The sequence below is a fragment of the Colobus angolensis genome, unplaced genomic scaffold (assembly GCF_000951035.1).
Source record: "Colobus angolensis palliatus isolate OR3802 unplaced genomic scaffold, Cang.pa_1.0 Scaffold95, whole genome shotgun sequence".
Classification (NCBI taxonomy): Eukaryota; Metazoa; Chordata; class Mammalia; order Primates; family Cercopithecidae; genus Colobus; species Colobus angolensis.
Window position 1 is genome coordinate 2247579 of NW_012123487.1, and position 23667 is coordinate 2271245.

At 51.4% G+C, this 23667-nt stretch overlaps 1 protein-coding gene across 1 annotated transcript in view; it reads right to left on the minus strand.

The window, feature by feature from the left end:
- VIL1 (villin 1) overlaps window positions 1–23667 on the minus strand; it is a 33324-nt gene that overhangs the window by 6741 nt on the left and 2916 nt on the right. Inside the window, exons 2-19 of the mRNA XM_011932265.1 lie at window positions 21981–22066; window positions 21489–21563; window positions 20041–20237; window positions 18080–18188; window positions 17814–17924; window positions 16636–16838; window positions 16448–16526; window positions 16175–16273; window positions 15253–15406; window positions 14154–14254; window positions 13927–14064; window positions 13161–13319; window positions 10391–10570; window positions 9670–9815; window positions 8483–8627; window positions 7796–7984; window positions 6086–6154; window positions 3550–3690 (exon numbers count right to left, since the gene is read on the minus strand). Coding sequence (XP_011787655.1) covers window positions 3550–3690; window positions 6086–6154; window positions 7796–7984; window positions 8483–8627; window positions 9670–9815; window positions 10391–10570; window positions 13161–13319; window positions 13927–14064; window positions 14154–14254; window positions 15253–15406; window positions 16175–16273; window positions 16448–16526; window positions 16636–16838; window positions 17814–17924; window positions 18080–18188; window positions 20041–20237; window positions 21489–21563; window positions 21981–22055 — 2370 coding nt within the window. The 5' untranslated portion in view covers window positions 22056–22066. The remainder of the gene's footprint in view (window positions 1–3549; window positions 3691–6085; window positions 6155–7795; window positions 7985–8482; window positions 8628–9669; window positions 9816–10390; window positions 10571–13160; window positions 13320–13926; window positions 14065–14153; window positions 14255–15252; window positions 15407–16174; window positions 16274–16447; window positions 16527–16635; window positions 16839–17813; window positions 17925–18079; window positions 18189–20040; window positions 20238–21488; window positions 21564–21980; window positions 22067–23667) is intronic.

A 23667-nucleotide genomic window follows, 5' to 3' on the forward strand; every position in this document is an offset into this window, starting at 1 on the left:
CTCTGTCTCAAAAAAAAAAAAAAAGAGAGAGAATGGCATGAACCCGGGAGGCGGAACTTGGAATGAGCCGAGATCACGCCACTGCTCTCCAACCTGGATGACAGAGCAAGACTCCGTCTCAAAAAAAAAAGAAAAAAAACATCAGCTGCAGACCAGATGTGGTGGCTCACGCCTGTAATCCCAGCACTTTGGGAAGTTGAGGTGAGTGGATCACCTGAGGTCAGGAGTTTGAGACCAATCTGACCAATCTGATGAAACCCTGTCTCAACTAAAAATACGATAACAAATTAGCCGGGTGTGGTGGCACACGCCTGTAATCCCAGCTACTTGGGAGGTTGAGGCAGGACAATTGCTTGAACCAGGGAGGCAGAGGTTGCAGTGAGCCGAGATTGCACCATTGCACTCCATCCTGGGCAACGAGTGAAACCCCATCTCAAAAAACAAAACAAAAAAATCAGCCACAGGCCAGGTGCAGCATCTCATGCCTGTAATCCCAGCACTTTGGGAGGCAGAGGCAGGTGGATCACCTGAGGTCATGAGTTGGAGACCAGCCTGGCCAATATGGTGAAACCCCATCTCTACCCAAAATACAAAAATTAGCCAGGTGTGATAGCATGCGCCTGTAGTCCCAGCTACTAAGGAGGCTGAGACAGGAGAATTGCTTGAACTCGGGAGGTGGAGGTTACAGTGAACCAAGCTTGTGCCACTGCACTTCAGCCTGAGCAACAGAGACTCTGTCTCAAAAAATAAATAAATAAATAAAAAGCTACAGAAAACTGATTTTTAAAAAAGCATCTAAGCCTTCTTTGCTTCTACCATGATGGGGCTGTCTTGAGTCTGTCCATTTAAAATTAGCAATCCATTTCTGCCTTCCATCAATCCTCTGGTTCAGTAACATTGGCTGCCCTCCTTTAGAAATACCTCCTTTATTGGCCAGGCGTGGTGGCTCACGCTTGTAATAGCACTTTGGGAGTCCAAGGCAGGCAGATCACCTGAGGTCGGGAGTTTGAGACCAGCCTGGCTAACATGGTGAAACCCTGTCTCTACTAAAAATACTAAAAGTAGACAGGCGTGGTGGTGTGTGGCTGTAATCCTAGCTACTTGGAGGCTGAGGCAGGAGAATCACTTGAACCTGGGAGGCAGAGGTTGCAGTTAGCCGAGATCACGCGACTGCACTCCAGCGTGGGTGACAGAGCAAGACTCCATCTCAAGAAAAGAAAGAAAGAAAGAAAGAAAGAAATACCTCCTTTATGCTGCATGGCGTGATGGTAACAGTGGGACTCCAAAGGCCTGGTTCTTGCTCTGGCTTTGCAACTAACTAGTAATGTTAGGCAAGTCACTTCATCTCTCTGGATCTCAGTTTTCTTAGGTGTAGAACAGGAGATAATAACAGCTTTCATTTGTAGAGTACTATGTACCAAGGGCTGGGCTTAGCTTGTTATCATACTGGGATCATCCCAATGTTACAGTGAGGACACATGTGCCTCCTAGCCTCCCAGCAACCTCACAGATGGGAGAACCAGGAGAGAACACAGAAATGTGCTCTCTAAGGTAAAAGACAGAATTGAAATTCTCTGGGGACAAAACACTTTATATTGAGTCGAAACCCTTAACAGACTTTGATGTTCTGAGAGAGAAACTAGGTATCTCTCTTCTGTGATCCCTTGATTCATTTGTAAGACTACTTTTTGACTTATATAGAGTATATTATCTCTCCTCTCAATACCCCTAAGCTAGATTGGCAGCCTATTTTGTATCTTCATGAAGTGGGAATGAATATTAGAAATGTGTTCTTAGGCTGGGTGCAGTGGCTCACACCTGTAATTCCAACACTTTGGGAGGCTGAGGTGGGAGGATCACTTGAGCCCAGAAAGTCGAGGCTGCAGTAAACCATGATTGCAACAGCACTCCAGTCTGGGCAACAGAGTGAGACCACAAATTTAAAAAAAGTGTCCAGCCCCAAACTTCATTCCCCACACACACACAAAAAGTGTTTTGAACAAGCTCTTCTTGCTGTGCTAACCACAGTTACCACATGGACCATGTGCTGATGAGTCTTAAATTCATATCTCTGCCCTGGTGTTCCTCTAAATTGCCTGCCCGCTGAACATGTATCTAAACCTCAAAGGATGTAGCTACCACTAAACTAAGCTCAGCCTGATCCAGTTTTCTATCGTGGAGAATGATGCTATTTTCTCTTCTCTCATACTCTTTATCCAGTAATTACCAAATATCGTTGATTTTACCTCCTAAATGTGTCTCTCCACTTCCTCCACCATGACCTATTCTAGGTTCCCACCTACCTGTCAGCCTGAGAGCAGCTATGCTGTCTCTCCTAACTGGTGTTCCTATGGCTGCTCTTGCCACCTTCCAGGCTTTTGTTCAATGAGCAGCTGTAATTATTATTATTATTTGTTTTGTTTTTTGAAACGGAATTTCACTCTTGTCGCCCAGGCTGGAGTGCAATGGTGAAATCTCGGCTCACTGCAACCTCCACCTCTTGAGTTCAAGTGATTCTCCTGCCTCAGCATCCCAAATACCTGGGATTATAGGCACAAGCCACCACGCCCGGCTATTTTTGTAATCTTAGTAGAGTTGGGGTTTCGCCATGTTGGCCAGGCTGGTCTCAAACACCTGATCTCAGGTGGTTCGCATGCCTTGGCCTCTCAAAGTGCTGGGATTACAGGCATGAGCCACCATGCCCAGCCCAGTGTAAGTCTGTCACTCTGCTGCTTCAACGATAATGATACTCCCCTTCACTGCCAGGATACATGATACGATCCTTAACTTGGGGTAGAAGGCACTGCCAGTTCAGCCCTGCCTCCCTCCCTGGCTCTGCACACCACAGCCACTCTGGCTATCTTACAGTTTTGCCCCCATTTTTATTCCTTGCCTTTGGGCTTCATGTTAGCTGTCCCTTCTCCAGAACTAACTTACTTTGCCTCAATAATTCCTGTTTATCTTTCAGAAGGAAATCTCTAAATCAGGCTCCTCTTTGTAATACCTTTTTTTCTTTTTCTTTTTTTGAGACAGTCTCACTTTGTCGCCCAGGGTGGAATGCAGTGGCATGATCTTGGCTCACTGCAACCTCCACCTTCCAGGTTCAAGCAATTCTCATGACTCAGCCTCTCAAGTAGCTGGGATTACAGGTGTACACCACCACACCTGGCTAATTGTTATAGTTTTAGTAGAGATGGGGTTTCACCATATTGGTCAGGCTGGTCTGAAACTCCCGACCTCAGGTGATCCACCCGCCTCAGCCTCCCAAAGTGCTGGGATTACAGGCATGAGCCACTGCACCCGGACCTGTTTGTAATACTCTTCACAGCTCCTGTACTTCACTTTCTGGCACTTAACCCTTAAATTAAATAATAGTGTAACCAGGCTTCTCTGATCTCTCTCCTCCTGGGATATAAGCTGGTATGAAGGCAGGATCCCATCTGTGTTGTTCATCCCCAGCACCTAGTCACCTGTAGGGCCAAATCTGGGAGTCAACTATGGTGGTCCAACAAATGGACTTATTTGTCCTCCTTTGAGGGTCTGACCTACCTCCTTCCTGCTGGGATCCACACCCTCGGGGAGCTCCTCTACAGGCTTGTTCACTAGCTGCTCCAGAGGGAAGATGGGCAGAGGCCCAGAACTGAGGTTGCTGTTAGCATTGAACACGTCCACTTTCGAGCTTGTGACCTCCTAGGAAAGAAAAGGAAACCACTGGTTACTTAGCTGGTGTGCAGCTACCTCCCAGGCTGCCTTTCTCTGTGAAGTCTCTAGGGCACCACCTTCCAAGAAGCCTCCCATGTCCCACCCCACCCTGCCACACATACACTCATAAGAACACAACATAGGCCGGGCGCGGTGGCTGACACCTGTAATCCCAGCACTTTGGGAGGTTGAGGTGGGTGGATCACTTGAGGTCAGGAATTCAAGACCAGCCTGTCTAACATGGTGAAACCACGTCTCTACTAAAAATACAAAATTTAGCCAGGCATGGTGGTGGGCGCCTGTAATCCCAGCTACTCAGGAGGCTGAAGTAGGAGAATCATTTGAACCTGGGAGGTGGAGGTTGCAGTGAGCTGAGATCACGCCACTGCGCTCCGGCCTGGCAACAGAGAGACTCCTCAAAAAAAAACATACACACACACACAACATAGAGCTTAGTGGTCTGTTCTGACCAAAGTCCATTGGTGGAAAATGACTCTTTTCTTTTATGATTCATTAACTTTCCCATGGCTTCCCCCAGAGTTTGAGATCTAGCCTGGATATTTGTGACCCTGTCTCTCTTATCTCTTGTGAAATTGTCATCTATAAATTCACTTAACCTTGACCTATCTATACGTGCCAGTCTGTACTGTCAGTCCACCAAGAAAGGTTTCGTGAGTGCCGCAAGTTTTGACCATCTGTTGATTATACCCCGGTGTGCTTGTGAACTTACTCTTGAATTCTGGACACATTCCTCAGAGTTAGCTCTGTCTTGTTCCCTTTGTAAGCCTGTGAACTTCTCAAAGCAAAGGTTTTGATTTCATATTCCCATGTCCCAGGCCTAAAGGCTAAATATATTTCTTTTTTGGGGGGGTGGGGAGACAGTAGGGGGGGGCAGGGGTTTTTTTTGAGACAGGGTCTGACTCTGTTGCCCAGGCTGCAGTGCAGTGGCACAATTTCAGCTCACTGCAACCTCTGCCTCCTGGGCTCAAACCGACCTCCCACTTCAGCCTCCTGACTAGCTGGGACCACAGGCACATACCACCACTCCTGGCTGTTTTTTATTTTTGTAAAGATGAGATTTCCCCATGTTACCAAGACTAGTCTCAAACTCCTGGGCTCAAGCAATCCACCCTCCTCGCCCTCCCAAAGTGCTGAGATTACAGGCGTGAGCCACTGCGCCCGGCCTAAATACATTTCTGTTAACTCACTGAAAGACCAAAGGAGTTGTAGTTATTCTACCTAGAGAAGGGACCCCAAGGGTGATGGTGTGTAGAGACAGCATTATTTCTCAAAGTGTAGTTCATGGACTAACTACATGAAATTACCTTTTTAAAATAAGATTTAAAAGATGCAGATTCCTAGGTGCCAATTCTTAGTCTATAAACCAGAGTATTTGGGAATGGGGCCTTGGAATCTGCATTTTAATATGCTTCCCCCTTACTCCCTGCCCCCAGTTCCCAGACTTCTATGTATGATAGAATCTGAGAACCAGGCCGGGCGTCGTGGCTCATGCCTGCAATCCCAGCACTTTGGGAGGCCGAGGCTGGGGGATCACTTGAGGTCAGGAGTTTGAAACCAGCCTAGGCCGGGCGCGGTGGCTCAAGCCTGTAATCCCAGCACTTTGGGAGGCCGAGGCTGGGGGATCACTTGAGGTCAGGAGTTTGAAACCAGCCTAGGCTGGGCGCGGTGGCTCAAGCCTGTAATCCCAGCACTTTGGGAGGCCAAGACAGGTGGATCACGAGGTCAGGAGATCGAGACCATCCTGAGCTACACGGTGAAACCCCGTCTCTACTAAAAAAAATACAAAAAACTAGCCGGGCGAGATGGCGGGCGCCTGTAGTCCCAGCTACTCAGGAGGCTGAGGCAGGAGAATGGCGTAAACCCGGGAGGCAGAGCTTGCAGTGAGCCGAGATCGCGCCACTGCACTCCAGCCTGGGCGACAGAGCTAGACTCCGTCTCCAAAAAAAAAAGAAACCAGCCTGGCCAACATGGTAAAACCTCGTCTCTACTAAAAATACAAAAATTAGCCAGGCGTGGCAGCACACACCTGTAATCCTAGCTACTTGGGAGGTTGAGGCATGAGAATCACTTGAACCCGGGAGGTAGAGGTTGCAGTGAGCCAAGATCCTGCCACTGCACTCCAGCCTGGGAGGCACAGTGAAACTGTGTCTCAAAAAAAAAAAATTGAGAACCATTTCACTAGGAAATTGAGGAAACAAAACCACTAGAGGCACTGGAGTTAAACAGCAAGAAGAATGAGAAGTAGGGAGAAATAGGAGGGAAAGCACAGGACACTGGTGTCTTCTCTGCAACATTCTTGGCTCCCACAGGTCTGACCACCAGCTGGCCACTGCAAGGCCCAGCCACCCTGCCCCGGACTCACAGCAGTGATCTGGCTCCAGTCCCTAGAGTTGCCAAGCTCCACCTTCAGGTCCTCATAGGATTTGGCGTTCTGCACATAAAGTAAGTAACAGATTAGACCTGGATCTCAGCAGAGGAGATGGATGAGAAGCCATTTTTCCTCAGGAATGGAAAGAAGGCTGGTCTGGGGCCTAGTGGTAAGAAAGGAAAGAGGATACACAGGCTGAGGCTGGACGAGGGTCCCTGAAAAAGGAGATTAGATGGTGAGGTTGGGACCAGAGGGGCTGCCAGATCAGAAAAGGGCAGGGCAGGCTATATTTGTCCCAGCTCAGCCTGACTTGGGGATGGGGAGGATCTTTTCCCACCTGCAGGGGCCAGGGCAAGAACCACAGGCAGTGTGGAGAACCCTGCCTAGGCTATGTAGGCTCTGAGGAATGCAGGGCTCTGGGGATGGGCGGGGGTCCCCCCAGATCCTAGAAAGGATCCCTGCCACAGAGGAGTGAAGGGACTATGGCTCTCTGAGGAGTCCCATCTCCATATCCTAGAGCACACTTATGCTGAATGAATGAATGAGTGAATGAGGCTGAGAGAGAAGCCAGCACACACTTGAGGTGAGGGAAGGGTGATAACTAAAGTGGACTGCGAAAACCTGGCATCTTGATATGCTGCCTTGAGTAAAAACTAAAATCAGCCCATCTAACTGCAGAATTTAAAAAACAAACCAACAGATTTAAGGAAATTAAGCTTTCTGCTTCCCTAAACCCATGTGTTGTGACAATTTAGAGCACCCAGAGCCACCAGGCCAGGCTTCACTCTACCTTGGCCTTCTTCCTACTGAAAACCTTTGCTGGAGTTCCATCCTGGGGATCTGCCCCTTGCTTCTATGTGGGGCCAGTTTAGGAAACTCCCCGTGGGAGCTTGGCACACGATCCCTCAGGTAAGGACCACATACATGACCCATTTTGCTTAGAATTTAGCACCAGGGGCCGAGCGCGGTGGCTCAAGCCTGTAATCCCAGCACTTTGGGAGGCCGAGACGGGCGGATCACGAGGTCAGGAGATCGAGACCATCCTGGCTAACATGGTGAAACCCCATCTCTACTAAAAAATACAAAAAACTAGCAGGGCGAGGTGGCAGGCGCCTGTAGTCCCAGCTACTCGGGAGGCTGAAGCAGAAGAATGGCGTAAACCCAGGAGGCAGAGCTTGCAGTGAGCTGAGATCCGGCCACTGCACCCCAGCCTGGGTGACAGAGCGAGACTTCGTCTCAAAAAAAAAAAAAAAAAAAAGAATTTAGCACCAGGAAGACATTTGTCAATTCTTTAGAACCAGCATGTTTCAGCTGGCACAGAGGATCCACCGTGTTGCTGCAATGATGAGAACATTGTAGCTGGCACAGTAGCTGGCAGCCACATGTGGCTAGTGACAAACTGAATTTTGAATTGTGTTTAATTTAAATAATCAGTACATTTCTTACCTCTACTATCCAGCAGCTTTGCTCTAAAAGTAGTGTGCAAACAAGGCACTATAATTAGCCTTGATTTTTGATAGACTTCTTCCCTCTCACCAGGAGGCCTAATGGCGTTAGTGCAGCCTTACTTTCTATTCTAAGCCTCTTCTAGCCCCTTTCTAAATCAGCAGGTCATATATCCCAAAGAGACAGAATGGCCTGCGGGAATCAGCACTGATCTCCAGGCAGGGCTAGAGAAGGTCATGCTGGGATGAGGCCACTCACACTCCACTTAAAGGGATCCCAAGCCAGGAACCAGCCTGTGAAGGTGGGGGGCTCATATCCCTGCTTCACCACAACGATGGGGGTCTCGGGGTCACGCCCGCTGGGATGGGTCTTGAGGTATTCCTGCGCGCTGATGGCTGCAGCCTTCTTCTCCTCCTCATTGGCATGTTTCCCAATCCAGAAGAAGACCTATTGAGAAATTCAAGAGATCAGTCCATCCTTCCTGTCCTCCCTGGCCCACAGGGCTCTGCCTCAGTTGTCCAGCAGTGAAGCCCTGACTTTGACCCTGTCTCTATCACTACCAGCCAAATGACCTAGGGCAGGCACTATCTGGCCTTGAATTTGTATCTGCGAAATTAGGATGTTGGACAGATGCCTTGTACTTGGATATTCTGCAAATGTGTGTCTCCCAGACTGTCCAAAGCCCAGGATTATCAAAAACACTCCTGCTCTCATGTGAAATAAATAGGACTTTGGGAGAGAATATGCTCTTCCCTGCAGCCTCTCTTGAGCACGTTACTCCCCACCTTCCTTCTTTCTTACACTTCTGGTGTTCATACCATTTCCAGGGAGAAATTATGTGAGGACTAAGAAAATGTTGACACTTACCTAACCTTAAAGCCACTCTTTCTTGGCCCTGGGGATTGAGGTGCCTGGAAAGAGGGGTCCCCAGGCCCTTGGTCCTACCTGGTCCCAGACATCTAGTAGGAACACGTCATCCTCTTCCAAGTCATCCTGACTGAAGTCAGGGATCTCTGTGGCCAGGAAGTGGCCAGTCTGGTTGGAACATTCAAAGAGCCGGGGGGTGATGACCAGGTTTTCTTCCTGTAGTCTGCAGGATGGAGAGAAGATTGTACTGGCAGAAGGAAGGTGTGGCAAAAGGAGATTGAGGACAGAACTCTGAGGAAGGGACTCTGGCATGGAAAGGTCATCTCCAGCAAAATGCTCTGTCTTCTGATTGATAAAAGGGTCCCCTCTAATTCCAAGAGTGCTCTGAGGGAGAAATTGTCACTGCTTTCTGGACATGCATTCCAGTGGCTTTTGCAGAGCCTTGTTAGGAAGTTCTTCCTGATATCTTCCCTCCATCCCTCCTGCTGCTACTACAGTACATGCCCTTTTGCTTTTGAACTAGGGACTAGTGGATCATGGATATTCTCTAGAAAAGCCATTTGAGCCAGGCACAGTGGCCCACACCTGTAATCCTAGCACTTTGGGAGGCTGTGGCAGGTGGATCACCTGAGGTCAGGAGTTTGAGACCAGCCTAGCCAACATGGTGAAACCCTGCCTCTACTAAAATACAAAAATTGGCCAGGCATGTTGGCAGGTGCCTGTAATCCCAGCTACCCAGGAGGCTGCAGCAGGAGAATTGCTGGAACCTGGGAGGCGGAGGCAGAGGCTGCAGTGAGCCGAGATTGCGCCACTGCATTCCAGCCTGGGTGACAGAACAAGACTCCATCACAAAAACAAAACCAAACCATTTGAAAGAAGGCTTGTGGCTGGTGCCCCTCAGCATCCGAGGCCTGTGTCAGGTCCTAAAGGCAGGCTGGCCTCTGGCATCTTCTTACTGAAAGGCAAACCTCTAGCTCTGCCCCTCGCTTTGAGCTGCCTCCTATGGCCAGGAATTCCCTTTGCCAAGGAAACACCCCACCAGGTCCCAGGCATACTATAGTGAGCAGCACAGACACAGCCCCTGACCAAGAGGCTCCAAGGGCATGGGCTGCCTTTGATTCATCTTGTATCCCTGGGGGCCTGGCACAGGGCCTGACACACAGTGTCCTTAGTCCATGCATGCTGTAGGTTCTGGGTGTGGGGATGGAGATGCTGGGAGGCTCCCCCACCTTGGTAACCTGGAGGCAGAGGGACCTGAGAGTTACCTCTTGGTGTTGGCATAGGGAGCCTTCCCGCCCAGGGCCATCCAGAAGTTGGCTGGCTCCTGCCCTTCCACCACCACTTGCTTCTCCGTCCGGGAGATGGTGTCAGCAACCATCTTGGCCATCTCCCGCTCGTCTCCGCTACAGCCCTAGGAAAAAAAAGGGTTGGCCAATTTCTAGTACCACCCCTACCTCCACCCTCCTACCACATTCACTACCCAGAGTTCCAGGGTCTAAGAGGGCTCTCCTGGGTCAGGACCCTGTGTATACAGGCCACACAGGGACAATTACATGCTCTCCTCTGTCCTTGACACTCCAAAGAATAGAAGAAACTAGAGAGTATTTTCAAGGGTCGAGAGGGACTCCAAGAGGCTATGCATTCTTCTTACAGAGATCAAAGGAGAGGCAGTGACAGGCTCAGGATAGTGAGAGAGAGCCCAAGACATAAAGACAGACCAACACAGGGACAGATGGAGGTGGCTAGAGAAACAGAACAAGAGAGACTGACTCAGAGAGGCAGAGAATCTGAGGATGGCCATTGACGAGGCAGAAAGATAGACCCAGAGCTACTGAGGAGGGAGAGACTGGGCTCCAGAGGTGGCTGAGAACCGAGCAGGCACAGCTTAGTGGCCAGGGGTTCCTGCCCTCACCTAGGGGCTGCTGTGAAACTGGGGGACTCCCAGGACCCACTTGGGATGGGGAGACCTCTAGGTCCTGAACACACCTTCCCACACCATAGGTAGCAGCAGGACTGGGTCTTGAGGACAAAGACATCATTGGAATTGAGGAAATTAGCCCGCGCTGGGACTTCAAAGGCCTTTGTGTTGTTGGCGCCCGTTCCCCGGACCTGGAACAGTCGTGTGGAGGGCTCAGGCTCCAAGTTGTTAGCTCGGGAGGTGCCTCCCTGCAGGTGAGGGGAGAAGGCAGGGAGAGAGAGTCAGGAGTCACATAGTAAAGAAGATGATGAAGGAACAGAGGGGCACAAAGAGAACCAGAGAGGGACAGGGTAGGGCGGGGCGGCTTGCCCCTGCAGCTCCTCTGATGCTCTGTCACCAGGTCTTTCTAAAACATTGTTTGCATCATGGCGCTTCTCTGCTCAAAAACATTCAGTGACTCCCCGTTGCTTATAGCCTAAAACCCAGCTCCTGAACTTTACCTTTGAAGGCCCCACATGACGAAGATGCAAACTGCCTTTGCAGACACTGCTGCCATCAAACCCTCCAGCGTAGCTCTGCCGGGCTTCTTTTTTTTTTTGAGACGGAGTTTTGCTCTTGTTGCCCAGGCTGGAGTGCAATGGCACTATCTCAACTCACTGCACCCTTCGCCTCCCAGGTTCAAGCAATTCTGCCTCAGCCTCCTGGGTAGCTGGGATTATAGGCGCCCACCACCATGCCCGGCTAATTTTTGTATTTTTAGTAGAGACGGGGTTTCTCCATGTTGGTCAGGCTGGTCTGGAACTCACGACCTCAGGTGATCCGCCCACCTCGGCCTCCCAAAGTGCTGGGATTACAGACGTGAGCCACAGCGCCTAGCCTTTTATTTATTTATTTTTTTCTTGAGACTGAGTCTGGCTCTGTTGCCCAGGCTGGAGTGCAGTGGTGTGATCCTGACTCACTGCCTCCCAGATTCAAGCGATTCTCCTGCCCCAGCCTCCCCAGTAGCTGGGATTACAGGCACGCACCACCACGTTCAGCTAATCTTTGTATTTTTAGTAGAGACGGGGTTTCACCACGTTGGCCAGGCTGGTCTTGAACTCCTGACCTCAGGTGATCCACTCGCCTCCGCCTCCCAAAGTGCGGGATTACAGGCATGAACCACCACACCCGGCCAGTTCCACCAGGCTTCTGATGTTCCCTACAGAGCCTCTCCCCCGGGCTTTTGTCCTTGCTGTGCCCCCTGCATTGCATGCCCTCATTTTACCTCTGCTAAACTCTTCAACTCTGACCCAAATGTCAAGACAAATGTGTCCTCTAAATCCCCTCCTGCCCATAAACTCTATGATATTCCCAGATTATTGTACTCCAGCTCCTCTTTTGACTCAACTTTTACTTCTGGCATTTCTTTTTTTTTTTTGAGACGGAGTCTCGCTCTGTTGCCCAGGCTGGAGTGCAGTGGCACAGTCTCGGCTCACTGCAACCTCCGCCTCCCAGGTTCAAGTGATTCTTCTGCCTCAGCCTCCCAAGTAGCTAGGACTACAGGTGCACGCCACCACACCCAGCTAATTTTTGTATTTTTAGTAGAGACAGGGTTTCGCCCTATTGGTCAGGCTGGTCTCAAACTCCTGACCTCATGATCCGCCCGCCTCGGCCTCCCAAAGTGTTGGGATTACAGGCGTGAGCCACCGTGCCTGGCCTACTTCTTGCATTTAACTACATGGTTCCTTAGACTGTTGGTTCACTGCTAAAATGTCTGTCCTCTCCCAACAAGATGGTGAACTGTATTAGCATGCCATTCTTCTCCTTGCTTGGGGAATTGCAAAGGACTGTGTGTTTAAGGCACTCAACAGGCAGATTATTGCTTAAATGATTGCATGAGATGTCCGTTTCATTATGTTGGAAGGCACCAATGCAGTTTGCACAGGTGCATCATTTAAGCAAATCTAGCCAAAATATCTTCCTTTTTTATGTAAAGGATTCAAGGAGTTGGGGTGTAGAGGGCAGGCAGTACTCACACATGGTGAATGCGCATTACACGTTTTTGTTTTGTTTTGTTTTCTTGAGATGGAATTTCATTCTTGTTGCCCAGGCTGGAGTGCAGTGGCACAGTCTCAGCTAACTGCAACCTCTGCCTCCTGGTTTCAAGCAACTCTCCTGCCTCAGCCTCCCAAGTGGCTGGGATTACAGGCATGTACCACCATGCCCAGCTACTTTTTGTATTTAGTAGAGATGGGGTTTTGCCATGTTGGTTGGGCTGGTCTTGAACTACTGACCTCAGGTGATCCACCCACTTTGGCCTCCCAAAGTACTGGGATTACAGGTGTGAGCCACCACACCCGGCCTTTTTTTTTTTTCAAAGATGGAGTCTCACTCTGTTGCCCAGGCTGGAGTGCAATGGCACAATCTCAGCTCACTGCAACCTCCGCCTCCCAGGTTCAAGAGATTCTTCTGCCTCAGCCTCCTGAGTAGCTGAGATTACAGGCACCCACCATCATGCCCGGCTAATTTTTTGTATTTTTGTAGAGACGGGTTTCACCATGTTGGCCAGGCTGGTCTTGAACTCCTGACCTCAGGTGATCTACCCACCTCAGACTCCAAAGTGCTGGGATTACAGGCATGAGCCACCATACCCGGCCCAATTACATGTATTTCTAAAGTAACCAAATGGGTTGTTTCTATTACCAGTTCCACATAGGTGATAGAACCTCCAGGGTAGTCTTCTATGAAGAATGGGCTTCACCCTAAGCCCTGCTCCCAGAATCCATCCACTTCCCCATCTCCTGGATGCCTGTCTTGCCACAGTGGGTACTGGCAGGCACCTCAGTTCAGCAGCCACACCTGGTATACCACCATGCGTCCCTTGAAGATGGACATAAGATGAGGCGGCTCCTTGCCCATTGGGACCCGGATCTGGACTGGTTCACCATTGTACTTCTGGTCCAGGATGACGGCTTGATAAGCTGATGCTGTAATTTCATCTTGGCTGGCCTGGCTGCCCTGGGAATGAGCAGGAGGGAGTGAATGGGATAGGGTCAGCCCCCAGTTCTGACCCCATCCTCAGCCTCAGCAACAACTCCATCCCCAAGTCTGACCTGGTCCTAAACCCAATTTTCTTCCCCACCAAACTCCACTGTGAAACAGCCAAAACCCCAATCTGACCCAGACCTCAGTTCTGATCTCAACCTCAAACCTAATTCTTTCGCAGACCCAGCCCAGCCCTGACCTACCTGCAACCCCAGCCTTAACCCCAAACCTCCTCCTTTCCTTACTGCTCCTTCTTCAGGGAAGCATCACAGGCACCACACCACTCACTCCTAGACACACTGCCTGCTCCCTCACATCTAGACACAAAAACCCACGGGCAGAGCAAGTGATAAGAATGTGCAGAAGGCAATGAAAATTGGAAGGGAGACTCAGAACCAAAAGGAAAAGCACTGTGAATGGGGTTACTAGCAGGACTTCATAGCCAAAGCGGTCCTTCTTGAAGCGGTGAGATCCCCATCTCCAGAGGTATTCAACCCAAGGGTGATGGCCACTTAGCAGGAGTATGTACAAGGTGGAGCTAAGCCGGCTATGCTCTGGGTGGGACGTGGCGGGACCTGACCTGCCAGATGTAGAGCAGGTAGTGCTGCTTGTTTCCGATGAGGTAGGTGTAGAGCAGCAGGTAGCAGTCACCCCCATAGAAGTGGCCTAGCCACTTGGAATCCACAGGTACCAGTTCTAGGTTCTCAATGCGCCACACCTAGGGCCAGTATCAGGGCAGGGTGAGGTCCAGGAACAGGTTCCACCATCCCTGCTCCACCCAACACAGGCCTCTCTGCCCTCACATACCTGCACTTCCCCACTCCCATCATCTACCATCTTCTGCTGGGCAGCCACCTGAGGCTTGACATGCATGGATGTGGCATCAAACTTCACCTGTTCCACTTTGGCTAGAGTGGGGAAAATCATGACACCAATTGTCACCAGCTGAGACCCCCCAGGTCCTCACAACAGCCCTGAATGGTGGCTACAATTCTTAGACCCATTTTCAGATGAAGAAACCGAAGCAAGAGAGATTCAGTAGCTTACCTGGTTGCACAGAATGTGGCAGAGCTATAGTAGAGAACCGTACCTCCCTCCCTCTAAAATTCCTGCTTCACCAGTGCCTCCCAGGGAGCCAAGAGAGGCATAAGAGCAAGGCTTTAGCTTTGTTGATCTACATCCTGACCCCTGCAGCATTCAGACTTCAAGCCTTGACCTTGTCTCCCAGCTCAATAGGGAGCTCTGCAATGATGGAGGCTGTCACTATTATTTCTTCTCTCCCAGGTGCCGGGCACCAAGCTTGCCCTCAGCAAATACTGGCGGGTAAGAGACTGAGCTGTTTGGTTTCCAGGGAGGCTCAACCCCTTCCCAAATGAAACATCACATCACTCTCAGCTCCCTTTTTTTTTTTTTTTTTTTTTTTTTTTGAGACGGAGTTTCACTCTTGTTGCCCAGGCTGGAGTGCAATGGCACAATCTTGGTTCACTGCAACCTCCACCTCCCAAATTCAAGCGATTCTCCTGCCTCAGCCTCCTGAGTATCTGGGGTTACAGGCACGCACCACCATGCTTGGCTAATTTTTTTTTTTTTTTTTTTTTTTCAGTACAGACAGGGTTTCACCATGTTAGGCTAGTCTCGAACTCCTGACCTCAGGTGGTCCACCCGTCTCAGCCACCCAAAGTGCTGGGATTACAGGCATGTGCCACCACGCCCAGCCCTCTCGGCTCCCTTTTTGTGACAACTAGAGTTTGTCCATGTCCCCACCCGCTAGAATAAGCCCAGAGCCGATGTAAAAGTCTTCGTGGAAGACGCATGTCAGGGAAGGAGGGTGGGTGGTGGACCAAGTGGCTCTCCTGGCCCAGCTCCTGGATCCTGGCTCCCTCACTGCCCCGTGACTGGCCCTCACCCACGGAGCCCACAGTGTGGGTTTTGCCCAGGCCTGAAGTCCGGTTGGACACTGTCCACTTCTGGAATAGCTGCTGAAAGACGGCCGACTCAGCCCCATCATTCTGCACCTCCACCTGTGTGCTTGGTGGGTACTGCTTGGCTTTGATGAAGTTCTGGGAAGAGAAAGGGCTGAAAGCTATGCCCCTCCCCTAGTCCCCACTCCCAATGCAAGCCAAAACCTGGCTCTAACCTAACCAGATCCACCATCAGATCTACCCCTGGCACCAAAACTGAACCCAAACCCAATCCCAATGCTAATCCCCAACCTAACCCTACTCTGACCCCCAGCATCAAGGTCAAATCTGATACTGCCTGAAACCTAACACTGGCCTCAAGACTCACTCTGACCTCAACCTCAAATCTAATACCCAAACACAACTCTGACCCCAATCCCAAAGCCAAATCTAACTCCTAAGGTGACCCTACCTCAATGCTAATCCTAATGCCCAGTCCCCAATCCAACACTGGCACTGGCCTCAAGCCAGTTAGGGTTATGACTCCAGCCCCAGCAATGACCCCAAACTCTGACTTCGTCCTGGTCTGAGCTGACCCAATCCCCTTCTGTAGGAAGCCAGCCTCCTTCCATTTCTCCTTCCCTTCTCTAAACTCAGCTCAGGTGCAGAGAGGTGAGAGCCCATATCCTGAGGTGGCCCCAGGGTTGCCTGGTGGTTGACTCCCTGGTGTGCAGAGAACCCCCAAGATGACTACAGAATGGCCCCTCAGGCCCCTCCCATTGGGCCGTGCCCAGCCCTCATCCTGCCGCTCCCAGCCTTCCCTGCCTCTGCCTGGTGCTATGCCCTGGTCTGAGCCTGCCTGCCCACCCCATGCAGCTATCTGCTCTCTCCCATCACTCTGCCCTCCTCCTGGATCCCCACCCCTACCAGCGCATGGCTCATGGCTCCCTTCTTCTCCTGCTCATTGGCTTTCTTCCCCTTCCATACGTAGATCTTCAGGCCCCCCTGGTCCAGGATATAACAGTCCTAGAGTTGGGAGAGGTAAGAGTCTGATGGAGCTGGAAGTGCTGGACTGGGACAGCCTCACACACAAAAAGAGTCTCTCCCTCCCATGCCCACCCCAAGCTCCCTGGAATTTTTCTGGCTTGAGGGAGAGGGGGCCAGGCTGCAGTGGGCTGGGGGGTCTCCAGACCCTCTCACCTCGTGACTGAGCAGGTCCTGCGTCAGCGGCCGCGTGGCGACTTCCCTCACCACCAAATTCCCCTCAGCGTCAGACACACTGCAGGACAGAAGCAAGGCATAGATGGGGAGGGGCCCCAAGCCCCTCAGCCAGGGCACCTGCTCCCAGGGAGTCCTCAGCACCCAGGAAGATCCCACTGGGCACTCACTGGTACAGTTTGAGTGCAGCCTTGAGTGCCGGCTCCACCACCGTGTCGGGCACAGCTGCCTTCAGCTCCCCGCGCTTGCCCAGCACATGGTTCATCACCTCCATCAGCTTCGGGGATGCCGATTCATTCTCTCCGTCCACCACGCCTACATAGGTGCGCCCTCCCCGCTCCTGGTCTCGGATCTCCTTGGCCAGAGTCATGCCCTGCAAGAAGGCCCCTGGTGACCCATCGGGAGTAGTGGGGGAACAAGGCAGTGTCTGCCACTCCACACCCTGCCAGGCAAGCCCAGACCACCTACAGCAGCAGCCACAGGGGTTGAGACCCCTGCCCTGCTTTTCCCTGTCGGAGGGGTCAAGCTTTTAAGGCATATAAGGAAACCAGGGAGAAGGCAGCTGGGAAAGCAGGTTTCCCCACCGTCGGGAAGGTGCTCAAGCGGGCTTGCTGGGCTTTCTGTTCTGACAGTGTGGGAAATGTGTGCTTAGACTTCACAGTTCCAGACAACAGCTGAGCCCCAAGGATCACAGTACTCAATCTCTTTCGCTGGGTGCGGTGGCTCACACCTGTAATCCCAAAACTCTGGGAGGCCGAGGCGGATGGATCACCCGAGGTCAGGAGTTCAAGACCAGCCTGGCCATGGTGAAACCCCGTCTCTACTAAAAATACAAAAAAATTAGCCGGGCATGGTAGTGCACACCTGTAATCCCAGCTACTCAGGAGGCTGAGGCAGGAGAATCACTTGAACCCAGAAGGTGGAGGTTTCAGTGAGCCGAGATCATGCCATTGCACTCCAGCCTGGGCAAAAAGAGCAAAACTGCATCTCAAAAAAAAAAAAAAAAGATCTCTTTGCCTCCAAACATGCTTGCAGTCTCACAGTGCACACACAGCGTCAATGTGCTGTGAGTATAAACACACATATGCCCATGCCCATTTCATTCACCACTGGATCACCAAGGCTTGGCACAGGCTCTGCCACACTGTAGAGACTCATTCTATCTGAGTGGATTGACCACAAGTTCTCACACACAAACTCCAACATGCACACCTGCCCCAAACACATGGAGAGTGATCCACCTTAAAACACACTGTCCCCAATAGTCAGTGGGGAGAGGCCTGGGGAAAGGAGCAGGTGGGGGCAGTCGAGGATTTGAGAGGGAGGTGTGGTGCATGGGAAGGTTTACCCTGAGTCTCTCCATGCGGTTACTTTCAGGTCCATTCCACTGGATGATAAGCTTCCCGAGGTCCAGGAGGAAAACATCCCCTCGGTTGAAACTCTTCCAGGACATCTCTACCTAGGGAGCCATGGGGGAAGTGCAGACCCCACTCAGAGCTCACCTATCATCCATCATCTTGGCCACCCCTCCTTGCCCCTCTCACCCCTCCCCAGCCCCTGCCCTCCACCCTGGGCCTCACAGCCCTGGCCGATGTTCCAGTGGGGCCTGCCTACCTCTGCAGCTACCACGTTCCTCTTGCCCTTGACATGCAGCAGCCTCTGGACATCATAGGAGTTGGTCTCCACCTGCTTCATGCCAGAAGCCACGCCTCCTTTCCGGATCCTGAGAAGAGGTGAGCAGACCCAGGGGAGTGGGCTGGGAGGTGTGCCTGGCCCCTGTTCTCCCAGGTCCTGGCTGCCACGCTGGGGTCACCGGAGGGCCAGGCTGGGAGTAGACGAGGTGAATGAAGTGCTGAGGATGCAAACTTTAGGGAGTCACTCACTGTCAGGTCCTGAAAGTGCAAGGTCGGCCTGTGGCATGCCCTTGAACCACCCTGACAGTCAGAGCAACCTTAAAGTCTGCACCCTAGATCTTCACTCATCTCGCCCTAGTCCCTGCCCTGTGGAGAGGCCTGCAAAGAAGGGTCATGATATATGAAGAGTAGGAAATGTATTAATAGGCCAGGTGCGGTGACTCCTGCCTATAATCCCAGCACTTTGGGAGGCTGAAGTGGGCAGATCATTTGAGGTCAGGAGTTTCAGACCAGCCTGGCCAACATGGTGAAACCCTGTCTCTACTAAAAATACAAGTTAGCTGGGCATGGTGGTGGGTGCCTGTAATCACAACTACTCAGGAGGCTGAGGAAGAAGAATCGCTTGAACCCCGGGGACGGAGGTTTGCAGTGAGCCGAGATCACGCCACTGCACTCCAGCCTAGGCAACAGAATGAGACTCCATCTCAAAAAAAAAAAAAAAAAAGGAAATGTATTAATAAATAGGGACAGAATCCTGAGGACAGGGGATCAAAGTGGAAGAAAAAACAAGAAGGGAGAGGTGCCACTCCAGTGCCCACGGGACTACTGCTGTAGCGTGGGAAGAGAAGAGCAAGACAAAAAAGAAGAACGGGAACTGTGGCTAATTAGAGAGCCCCCGGCCTGTCCTACAGGTCAGTAACAACTCAGCTCCAGAGTGTGTGTTTTCCTGGGGAAAGCTAAGCTAGAACTTCAACTTGTACAGAAAAGCCAGCAGTATGGTCTGGGAGTGGTAGCTCATGCCTGTAATCCCAGGACTTTAGGAGGCTGAGGTGGGAGAATCACTTGATCCCAGGAGTTTGAGACCAGCCTGGGCAACAGAGCAAGACCTTCATCTCTACAAAATATATATATTAAAAAATTAGCTGGGTGTGGTGGCTCAGGCCTGTGGTCCCAGTTACTCAAGAAGCTAAGGTGGGGCCGGGCGCAGTGGCTCACACCTATAATCCCAGCACTTTGGGAGGCCAAGGCGGATGGATCACTTGAGGTCAGGAGTTCGAGATCAGCCTGCCTATGGTGAAACCCTGTCTCTACTAAAAATACAAAAATTAGCCAGGCCTGGTGGTGTGTGCCTGTAATCCCAGCTACTGGGGAGGCTGAGGCACGAGAATTGCTTGAGCCCAGGAGGCGGAGGTTGCAGTGAGCCAAGACTTTGCCACTGTGCCACTGTACTCCAGCCTGGGCAATAAAGCAAGACTCCATCTCGAAAAAAAAAAAAAGGAAGAAAAAGAAAAGCTGGCAGTCTTGGTTTTTAGTGTGGTAGGCCTGCATTATAGATGGGGGAGCAGCCATTTGTCTGTTGGCCAGAGTTGGGCGATCAGGCACTGAGCTCTCCAGGACATTCAAGTAGGAGCTGATTTACAGAGATTCACAAGAGTTACAGAATTTCAGAATAGCCTCCAGACCAAGGACAGAGCAGTGGCAGAAATAAGAGTTGGGGAGTGGAAAAGTGAAGGACAATCGCCAAAAACTCATGAGAGTCCCCCTCGTGCCTCCCCCCACAGTTCCAGGGTCCCTTCCCCATCCCAGGTCACCTCCCCCTGCTCCGAGTGTTCTTCCTAGACCCGAACAGGTCTGGGTGTCCCTGCCTCTTCAGTTCAGCACCAACCTCTCCATCCCTACCACTCATCCTCATTCCCTCAGCCTGCAACCCGCCCTCCCTACACAAGGCCTTGCTTGAAGTAGCCTCGGAAGGCCTCGCTCTCGTTGCCCTGGACCTCGCGGTGCTGCACAGCCCGGCCCTTCAGGAAGTCATCCATCTGTGTGGTGTAGATGGCAGCTGCCCCCTGCTCATCCAGGGATGAGTCCTGGCCAATCCAGTAGTGGATGTCATAGGACAGGTTGCTGGCTGTCTTGTGGATCTAGGGAAAAGGTGTCCAGTGTACCCGAGACCCTGGGCTCCCACAGCCCCTCCCACTCTGTGTGACCTCCCACACATGTGCCGTCCAGGACCATGGGGGAGCGTGGTACAGGGCAAGTGCACTAGGCTAGTGGTTAGGGGCCCTGAGTCATGGCCCAGCTCTACCACTGAGTCTCCGAGACATGGCTTCTCTCCAGGCCTCACTTGCCTCACCTCAGAAACAACTTGCTTATGCCAGGCACAGTGGCTCACGCCTGTAATCCCAGCACTTTGGGAGGTCAAGGCGGGCGAATCACCAGGAGTTCAAGACCAGCCTGGTCAACATGGCAAAACGCTGTCTTTACTAAAAATATAAAAATTAGCCAGGTGGGGTGGTGGGTGCCTGTAATCCCAGCTACTCGGGAGGCTGAGACACGAGAATCACTTGAACTCAGGAGGCAGAGGTTGCAGTGAACCAAGATTGTGCCACTGCACTCCAGCCTGGGCGACAGAGCGAGACTATCTCAAAAATAATAATAATAATAAATACATAAAATAAAAATTTTAAATGAGTCAATATAAAGAAAAAAATACAAATGTCTTAATAGTACAGGTGGTACCGGGATGTGGTGAAAATCAAGGTGATATGAAGATGACTACGAGGCTGGGCATGGTGGCTCATGCCTGTAATCCCAGTATTTTAGGAGGCGGAGGCAGGTGGATCACCTGAGGTCAGGAGTTCGAGACCAGCCTAACCAACATGGTGAAACCCCGTCTCTACTAAAAAAATACAAAAAAATTAGCTGATTGTGGTGGCACATGCCTGTAGTCCAAGCTACTCTCAAGGCTAAGGCAGGAGAATCGCTTGAATCTGGGAAGTGGAGGTTGCAGTGAGGCAAGGTCGTGCCACTGCACTCCTCCAACCTGGGCAACAGAGCGAGACTCCATCTGAAAAAAATTTTAAAGAAGGAAGATGACTATGGATTTTGGAAATGTGGACTCAAGTTAGGGTGATATGGCAACAATGCAGAAGTTTCCCCAAGAATGTGAATCCACAGAAATTGGCCTTAGCTGGGAGCTCAGTGGATCAAGGGCAGCAAGAGCCTTTGACCTCTGTAAAGCCACCACAAGGTTGGGCACTTGGGCATACCCAGTAAATTCTGTCTTGGGGTGAAGCCAGGCTAGCTCTCCCCATGGTCCCCAGCCTGTTTCCTCCCTGACACTACAGTGGGTTTTGCTCTCTGCTCAGCCTCCTCCTCTGCCCCTGACTCACAGCCAGGATGATGTAGCAGTCACCATCGAAGAAGCTCCCAAAGGTGCTGGAAGGAACAGGCACCATCTGCATGGCCTAAGGAGAGAAAAGGGGTCAGAGGGGCTACCCTGGACCACCAGGACCCCTAGGCCTGGGAGGAGGAGGGCTGAGGGGAGGAGGCATCGGAAAAAAAGAGCCGGGCCCAGGAATGAACGGAGAGAAAAGGAAGAGAGAAGGAAACTGTGTGAGGGGCGGGAGAAGGAAAATCAATGGTGGGAAAGGAAGGGACGAGTGAGGAAGAGGAGGTGGAGAGGAAGGTTGAGAGACAGAGGGAGAAGAAATGGAGAAAGGGAAAGGGAGACCAGCCGGGGTGTGGATGATGCGGGAGGTGAGGGGCTGAGCTCTCAGGGGCTGCAGGGCAGGAGCAGAGGAAACTAAGAGAAATCCCAGGCCTCTGCCTTGCCTCCCTCCACCCCAGGCCTGCGAGGCCCCCATGCCCAGACAGGGCCTCACCTCGATCCTCCATATCTGCAGCCCCGGGGTGGTGATGTTGAGAGAGCCTTTGACTTGGGCGCTCAGCTTGGTCATGGTGAGTGAGCCTAGGGGAGAAGGCATTGGGAGCAGGGGCACCCTGAGTTCGGATGCTGCCCTTCCAGTCTGCCCCTAGAGAACTCCCAACAGTGCCAGGAGGTCGCAGGCTCAGGGGCCTGGGGGAGCATAGAGGGTTACTCCCCACTCAGTGACCATTTCTACTTGTTTAGTACCGAATCCGCAGTGTCTAGCACAGTGACTTTGCTCGATAAAGGAAGAGATGGGGAGGGAAGGAGTGAGGGATGGATGAATGAATGAATGAATGGATGAACAGAGTGAACCCTCCCACTGTGAACCACTCTCTGCCCACTAAACTGGAAGGAACGCCCCTCCCCAAACTTTTCTCCTCACGTCAGCCCTTTCTCCTTCTCCTTTTTTTTTTTTTTTCTTTTCTTTTCTATTTGAGATGGAGTCCTGCTCTGTCGCACAGGCTGAAGTGCAGTATCGTGATCTCAGCTCACTGCAACCTCTGCCTCCCAGGTTCAAGTGATTCTCCTGCCTCAGCCTCCTGCATAGCTGGGATTACAGGCATGAGCCACCATGCCTGGCTAATTTTGTATTTTTAATAGAGACGGGATTTCCCCATGTTGGCCAGGCTGGTCTCAAATTCCTGACCTCAGGTGATCCACCTGCCACAGCCTCCCAAAGTGCTGGGATTACAGGCGTGAGCCACTGTGCCCGACCAACCCTTTCTGCTTGGACCTGTAGCTGTGTTCACTGCAGCTGCTCATGAGCCTCACCTGGGGAGCTTCTGAATGTGCTGATGCTGCAGGCTCTGGCAGCATCCCTGGGGATTCTGATTTAATTAGGCCAGGGTGGGGCTGGGCATGGGTGCTTTATTTTCTGCCTTTTGGGAGGTGGAGCATGGGTGCTTTTAAAACTCTCCAGTGATTCTGATATGAGCCAGGGCAGACAGCCACTTGTGCCCAGTTATTCTCCTCCCTAGTTTTAAGGCTTCTCCTCACCAGGCCAGAGGCCACCCTGATCTCCATGGAGCCTATCACCCAGCCTGGCAGGGAGCTGCCCTCCATGAATGCTCCTTGAACTGATTAATGAATGAAAGGGCATGTGGCCGACAGGTCAAGCCTCCACTCACTGACAGCCTGAAATCTCACTATCTAATCTCTCCTTGCACCTTGACTTTGAGTCACCTCTTAGTGACTTGGCCTTTAAGTACTTAGAAACTCCCTTTTCTGAGCCCTGAGGGATGGCTGCTGCTTCCCTGGCATTCTAGAGTTTGAGGTAAGGCCCTGCCCAATCTCTTGATCAGTGCCTCCTCTGGCTGATCATAAGCAGCTTGCTGTGTATCTGTAGGAGCCCCTTGGGCTTGAGTCCCATCTGATGGCCTGTTGGCTATGGCCTTCTCCATCAGGCAACTATGATCTCCTCCATCAGGTATTTTTCAACCCACCAAGTCCCCAGGGCTCCCAGGATTCCTGGTCCAGCAGAACCAAGCTGGGTATAAAGGAGGAGACCGTTTTCTGTTTCATTTCTATCATCACCTTTGTCTCTGTCCCCTCCTTTTATCTATCTATCTATCTATCTATCTATCTATCTATCTATCTATCTATCTATCTATCTATCTATCTTTTTGAGATGGAGTTTCACT